This window comes from Alosa alosa, chromosome 6 (genome assembly GCF_017589495.1).
Source record: "Alosa alosa isolate M-15738 ecotype Scorff River chromosome 6, AALO_Geno_1.1, whole genome shotgun sequence".
In the NCBI taxonomy this organism is placed as follows: Eukaryota; Metazoa; Chordata; class Actinopteri; order Clupeiformes; family Clupeidae; genus Alosa; species Alosa alosa.
The window spans coordinates 35943344-35950870 of record NC_063194.1 but is presented as its reverse complement, the minus strand read 5'-3'; the positions used below and the strand labels follow the sequence as shown (position 1 = coordinate 35950870).

Sequence of the window (7527 nt, the reverse complement as noted above, 5' to 3'; positions counted from 1 at the left end):
TCGTTTTATCGCCCAGCCCTAGTGGACACAAACATTGCGTTTCAGTGTTCTAGTGTGGACACCAACATGGCGTTTCAGTGTTCTAATCTAAGAAATAGTGCATAGTGTGAGACTAACATTATGCCAGATGACCACAAACCTGCTGAACAAGAAGTTTAAGTTTTGAAAGTTTGGTCTAATCATTCATTTTTAGTATGTAATCAATCAGCAAAAACTATAACTTGACGGTCCAAGGGAAGGGAGAAACATTGGCTTGTAGACTTACAATGACACACACACACAGAAGACCTCACGCAGTCTGCTGTCTGTCAGATCATCATTTGGGGCGTGCCACGATGAAATGGGTCCAGTGGCGTGGAAATCCATTTATAGTGAAATACAGCGATTTAGAGATATAGCGATTTGAACGCAGAGAGGGTCGAAAAATGACTAAAATGTATTTTCTAATTTCACCACGAACACATTCCTTAACCTCGTATCTATCACTCATTAACATATCTTACTGTAAAACGACCAAGACATGTTTTTGAAGGCCAATGTGTAGGCTGTGCATTAAAGTTTGGATAAAAATAGTTGACGTTTTTCTTTCTCGTTCAGACACTTGCTGTACAGGAAAGTTTCTTTGGTCTGATAACTTTGTGTTTTGGATTTTTACCTCTTCAAGAAGTCATCATAAACAGGCTATCCACTCGTAATTATTCTGAATAAATTTTCTATTTTAGCCAAGAGATTTAGCAGAAGAAACAGCCACCTAAACAGTTATTGCTGACCAGATTCCTCGCGGCGATTGTACCCGATTGGTCCGATTCAATTTGTTTTGGAGTTGGCGGTCTATTTAAAAACAAAAACATTATGCGTGAAGCATTAGGCTATTGTTGTCCTTGTCATCTTCAGAAGTTGATTGAACATTATAGGCTACCTCACAAGTTATATTCTACGAATGCCTCACGAGTTTTACCGCCTGCGCGAATGGAGCATTTAAAAGTTGCGCTGTGTAGTTTGGATCTTTTCAGATTAAACGATAGAGATTCTGAATGTCAGCCGCCGGTTCAGTTGAAACGACAGGTAGGCCTACATCTTCATCAGCATCTGACCACGTCACATCTGATTGCTCGTATTCTTTGCTGTTGCTGTCGCTGCCAATCTCTGCTGTCCGTTCTCCAAATAAATCCGTAGCCAAAGCCATCCGTTGCAAACTTTAAAGCTGATTTTCTCAAAACTTGTTTTTTTTGCTGAGATGAGGATAGCTTTCACATTTTGGCCAATATCTCTGACGAAATGGAATTGAACAAATGACCCCTGATTTAAACCCTAAGGTCCGTGAATTATGAATATCCTATAAACACATTTTGTCGTGGCACACCCCATTTAATGTCATTATAATGTAATTGTCGTTTACTCTGACACACACACATGCACGTTAACAAACACACACAAAACACACCTCTCCAGTCTGCTGTCTATCAGATAGGTTGTTTAATGCATAACATCACTGACAATCCCTCCAGCTGATTCCTGTGTGTGTGTGTGTGTTTGTTTGTTAACGTGTGTACATGTATGTGTGTGTGTGTGTTTGTTAATGTTTGTGTGTGTGTGTTTGTTAACGTGTGTGTGTGTTTTTTAATGTGTGTGTGTGTGTGTTTGGTTTAGGGATACACAGAATCCTGATTGAGATTCGGCCAAATACCAAACTGAACACCGAATCCCAGTCATTTCTGTGTTGCATGCATAAACATCAAAACTGTGAAACTGGGCAAAGCATGATTACTGCAGCATGTGGGCTGCTCACATTAAAGATGTTATAACTATATTACAGGATTATTCATTTTTTTTCTGTTTACCTTTTTCATTTACATTATTGGTAGAAATTGTTATGAAACAAAAATAAAAAATAAATGTCACAAGGCAGAAAATATTTGTTTTACAACTAATTTTAACCACATTCTGCCTGTGAGCTAAACTAATACACTTATCTTTAATGTCATTAGGCTACATTGTATTGGTGGTGTGTAGGTCTAATTGAGTGTCTGTCACTTTAAGACTGTGAGGCTAATTAGTGCCTGTCATTTTAAGAGCTCTATAAGTTTCCGAGGAAGGCTGAGTCTTACAGTTTTAGGCAACAGATATGTGGATGCAATTCATCATGTTTTCTATGTCATTAGTTAAAATAAAGGTTAAAAAACTCAAAGAATATCTATCTTGGATCATAAGAGATAACTCTCTCGCAATGATAATTTCAATGATTGTGGTGAGTACTAAACAATGGAATCCGAATTCCATTAAAAAGCTGAAGATTCGGCTTCGAACCTTGGATAGCCCTAGTCTGTTTGTTTGTTAACGTGTGTGTGTGTGTGTTAGCGTGTGTGTTTTGTTTGTTAACGTGTGTGTGTGTGTGTGTTAGCGTGTGTGTTTTGTTTGTTTCTCTTGGTGCTACATCAGTGTTCATCAGAGTTTTAACCAGCAGCTGCAGTGGGAACGACTTTATAACGTCATAATGATTATCAAAACAAGTCAACACCACTTACAGAATAAGTAACTCAGTAAACAGCCTAGATTATTTAGTAGGGTAAAAATGCCTAAAATGATTATCCAAACAAGTAAACACCATTTACACAATACTGAACTCAGTAAATAACCTAGCTTATTCAGTGAAGCTAATATTTCATTTTGTGTTGTTCCTCTAACGTATATGAGCTAAACATTTGTGTTGTCCATCAGTGTAGCACTAGAGCTGAAGACAAATAGCCTGGAACTATATGGGCTAGCATAGCAATGCCAGTCATTACAGTATTGAAGCATTACTATCTATGTGTGTGTGTGTAATCCACAGCAGAGATTCCAGAGGGCGCTGTTCTGGATGATCCACCCTGCATCCTGATTGGCTGGAGGTTTCACCCTGCATCCTGATTAGCTGTCACTCACCGCCTGGCACCTCCTCTGTCACTTGAGAGATGATTATTATGGAGTTTCTGTCCTGCTACGACTTCAGCTCAGAGATGTGTAGTTACGGAACACAAGCGGTCAGCTCAGAGATGCGTAGTTACGGAACACAAGCGGTCAGCTCAGAGATGCGTAGTTACGGAACACAAGCGGTCAGCTCAGAGATGCATAGTTACGGAACACAAGCGGTCAGCTCAGGTGAAAATGTCCACACCTGTCGCTGTTGGAGCCTTGTGAAGATGTCCTCACACCACCTCACCTGGGTCAGGTAGGGCAGTGTGGTTCAGGTGTGTAGTGTTACACCACCTCACCTGGGTCAGGTAGGGCGGTGTCATTGAGGTGGTAGCGCTCGGTGTGTGTGTGTGTGTGTGTGCGTGTGTGTGTGTGGGACGTGGGGGGGTGCTTGTGGGGGCAGAGCAGGGTGGAGAAGTGTCGTCTGAGGGTGGGGCAGAGGAGGGCGTAGAGGGCGGGGTTGGCGCAGCTCCAGGCGTACGACAGCAGCACAGCCGCCTCGAAGGCCCTCACGAACCCCTCGTCCAGCAGCGCCGCGTCCAGACACAGCGACAGGAAGTTGAGCAGGTAGAAGGGCAGCCAGCAGACCCCGAAGACGCCGGCCACCGCCGCCACCATGACCCCCACCTGCCGCTCCGCCCGCTCCGTCTCCGTGACGACCGCCCCGGCCTGCCGTCGCCACACCAACGCCCCACACGTGCTCACCATGACGCCCAGCGGCAGCGCGAAGCCCAGCAGGAAGGCGCTGGTCAGGAACAGCAGGCCGCCGGCCCCCTCCATCAGCTCCGCGTCCAGAGCACAGTAGCCGCTCCGCGCCGAGAAGCGTGTCGCCACGGGCAACACGGGGGTCAGCGAGAGCAGCCAGAGCGCCGACGCCACCAGCCCCGCCCGCCGCGGAGACCGCCAGGCCCACCAGCGCAGTGGAGCGGTCAGCACAGCGTAGCGGTCCAGCCCCATGGCGGCGAGTAAGAAGGCGCTGGTGAACTGGTTCATGCCGTCCAGCGCCATGGTCAAGCGGCACGCGGCCTCCCCGAACGGCCATCGGCCCAGCAGTGTCTGGGTGGCGAGCAGCGGGAGGCCGAGCATGAAGAGGCCGTCGGCCAGCGCCAGGGTCAGCACGTACACGCTAGTGGCTGACGCCAGCCGGTCCCTCATCACCACGGCGACCGCCACCAGCGCGTTCCCCGCCAGCCCGCACACGCACACCAGCAGGTAGAGCGCCCCCTGCAGGACACTCAGAAGGTCCACTCCGTCGTCTGCCCCGTCCACTCCGTCGCCCACGGTAACCTCCCACGCCAGCGACGACGTCTCGGACCACGCGCTCGCCACGGACGCCATCTCAGCCGACTCGTCCAGAGACCCAGCTGACGCCATGACGCTGTCCAGGAGGGTATCCCCTGCGGAGCGGTCAGTGAGTGTGTGTGTGAGTGTGTGTGTGTGTGTGTGTGAGTGTGTGTGTGTGTGAGTGTGTGTGTGAGGCGGAGGATATACCGTATGGAGCGGTCAGCCGCTTAGAGGCGGAGGATATCCCCGGTAGAGCTCTCTGGTAAGCGTAAGTGTCCAGCTGGCTTGTTGACTATAGTTTGTTGACTCTAGTTTGTCCTTTTGTAAATTGTCCAGTTAACAGTCAAACAGCAGTCTGTGTGTCCATCTGTGTGTCCATCGTGTGTGTGTCCGTCTGCCGGAGAGTCCGTGTGCTGGAGTGTGTGAGGTTCTTCAGTCCTCTCTGTCTGATTACCCTGGAGGGAGCGGCAGAGACTAAATTCCCAAAGACCCCCCCCTAACTGCCCCTCACCCCTGTCATCACATTATTATACATTATTACTCTACATTTCCTTATTATTGATATTATTATTACTCTGTTAATACTTCTACACATTAATAATACACATTATTACTTCCTATTATTGTTATTATTATTGTATTTCATTTTACACTTCCTATTAATATTACACATATTATTACTTCATATTGTTAATATTATTATTATTAATATTATTATTATTAATTTCATATTAATATTATTATTACTCTCATTTAATATTTCCTAATGCGCATAGACACTCTAATATTAATACACATATTAATTCTCCTCTATTACATATTATTATTACTTTTACATTATTACGGTGTGAAAATACTACACAGTCAAACACACGCACAGACCCCCCAGAGACCCCCTAGCGACGCCCCCACATGCATTCAGGTTCCCACATCTGTTACCGCACTAAACAAACTCGTAACACACACACACACACGGCAGACACACACAAGCACACACACGGCAGACACAAACACACACACACACACACACGGCAGACATACACACCTCTCCTTCCCTTCTCCTCGTCTCCTTCCTTCCTCCTCCTGTACCCTCCTCCTCCTCCTCTCCTCCTCTCTGCCCTCTTCTCCTCCTCTCCTCCTCCTCTCCTCCTCCTCTCTGCTCCTCCTCTCCTCCTCTCCTCCTCTCTCCTCCTCTCTGCCTCTCCTCTCCTCCTCCTCTCTGCTCCTCTTCTCCTCTGCCCTCTTCTCCTCCTCTCCTCCTCTCTGCCCTCCTCCTCTCCTCCTGTACTCCTCTCCTCCTCCTCCTCCTCCTCCTCCTCCTCTGCCTCTCCTCCTCTCTGCCCTCCTCCTCTCCTCCTCCCTCTCCTCCTCCTCCTCCTCCTCTCCTCCTCCTCCTCTTCTCATCATCCTCATATCCTTCCTCCTCTCCTCCTCTTCCCTCCTCTCTCCTCCTCTCCTCCTCCTCTCCTCCTCCTCTCTGCTCCTCTTCTCCTCCTCTCCTCCTCTCTGCTCCTCTCCTCCTCCTCCTCCTCCTCCTCCTCTCTGCTCCTCTTCTCCTCCTCTCCTCCTCTTCTCTGCTCCTCTCTGCTCCTCTCCTCTCCTCCTCCTCTCCTCTCCTCCTCTCTGCTCCTCTTCTCCTCCTCTCCTCCTCTTCTCTGCTCCTCTTCTCCCTCCTCTCCTCCTCTCCTCTTCTCTGCTCCTCCTCTCTGCTCCTCTTCTCCTCCTCTCCTCTCCTCCTCTTCTCTGCTCCTCCTCTCTGTGAGTTCATGGGGGGGTCAGGACACTCAGATCTGACTGATGAGATGAAGATGAGGAATGGGCTCCCCCCCCACCTCTCTCTTTCTCACACACACACACACACACACACACACACACAAACCACACACACTAATACACACACACACACACACACACACACACACACACTAATACACGCACACACTCACAATCTCCTCTGTTTGTGTGTGTGTGGGTATCAGAGTGTGTATTAGTGTATGTTTGTGTGTGTGTGTGTGTGGTGAGAGATGAACTCAACTCCTCCTGTGATTCTGACTCTTATTGTCTGTGCATATCATTCATCACAGACCACAACACAATGAAGTAGAGGCAGCTGGTGTGTGTGTGTGTGTGTGTGTGTGTGTGTGTGTGTGTGAGTGTGTGTGTGTGTGTGTGTTTGTAAAGTATTTGGATTTGTGTGTGTGTTTAAGGGGGCCTACAGATAAAAGCTCTGATGACTCTTGCTCATTGTGTGTCTGTGTGTGTCTGCCGTCTGTTTGTGTGTGTGTGTGTGTGCGTGCCGTCTGTTTGTGTGTGTGTCTGTGTGTGTGTGTGTTTGTGTCTGTGTGTGTGTGTGTGTGTGTGTGTGTATGTATGTGTGTGTATGTATGTATGTGTGTCTGTGTGTGTGCATGTGTGTGTGTGTTTGTGTGTGTGTGTGTGTGTGTGTGTGTGTGTGTGTGTGTATATGTGTGTGTGTTTGTGTCTCTCTGTGTGTGTGTGTGTGTGTTTGTGTCTCTGTGTGTGTGTGTGTGTGTCTCTGTGTGTGTGTGTGTGTGTGTTTGTGTGCACTTTCTGGTGACTGATTGCTGTGATCTGGTCTTCCTCAGACACGCATTTCTGAAATACCCAGGCAGCCTCCCTACATACACTCACACACACACACCAGGCACTCTCTCTCTCACACACACACACACACCAGGAATGCTGTGGTACTACTACGCACACCGCCCTTTCTCTCACTCACACACACACACACACTGGCAGACACACATACATACTGTATATACACTTATTATACGGCTCTTCACAATGCTAGTAGAACGCTCCATTGACTTGAATGGGATTTCCCAACGTTCTACGGTAAAATAAATTCATGTAATTACCGCTGGAAACATATAATTACCGCTGTCAATGACAATGGGTTTTGTGCTGCTGATCATATCACTCTGCAAGTATTCCGGTCACTTCTTGCATTGGAACTTCATTCAAAAGTGAAAGCAGACGGTTGATCAGCTGAGTTCTAAAGAATGTTTGAATCAAGTTCAGCGTATGTTGCGAACTATTTGTTTCTCAGCAAAAGTCACGATGAAACGGTAACAATTAAAGCAACACCAAAGAACTTTTCCTCTGTCGCATGCACTATTTGTTTATCCAGAACCAGCTTTGCAAATAACAATGTCCACAGACAAGGTAGAATATGTTGCATGATTTTATGAAAGTACAATGTATTCAGATGCAAGTCAAATTTGTAGTTTCTCATGTCTCATTCCATCGAACTACAGAACGCTACCC

The 7527-nt window shown here is 47.1% G+C and overlaps 1 protein-coding gene across 1 annotated transcript; it reads right to left on the bottom strand.

Moving 5' to 3' along the window:
- Positions 1–1957: 1957 nt before the first annotated feature.
- Positions 1958–4326, bottom strand: LOC125295957 (somatostatin receptor type 2). The gene has a single exon (XM_048245541.1). It carries the CDS (start codon positions 4324–4326, stop codon positions 3238–3240), a length of 1089 nt encoding a protein of 362 aa, XP_048101498.1. The 3' UTR covers positions 1958–3237.
- Positions 4327–7527: the final 3201 nt, after the last annotated feature.

Excerpts from the sequence above, each read along its gene's own strand:
- LOC125295957 (XM_048245541.1), bottom strand. The coding sequence starts at position 4,326 with ATGGCGTCAGCTGGGTCTCTGGACGAGTCGGCTGAGATGGCGTCCGTG.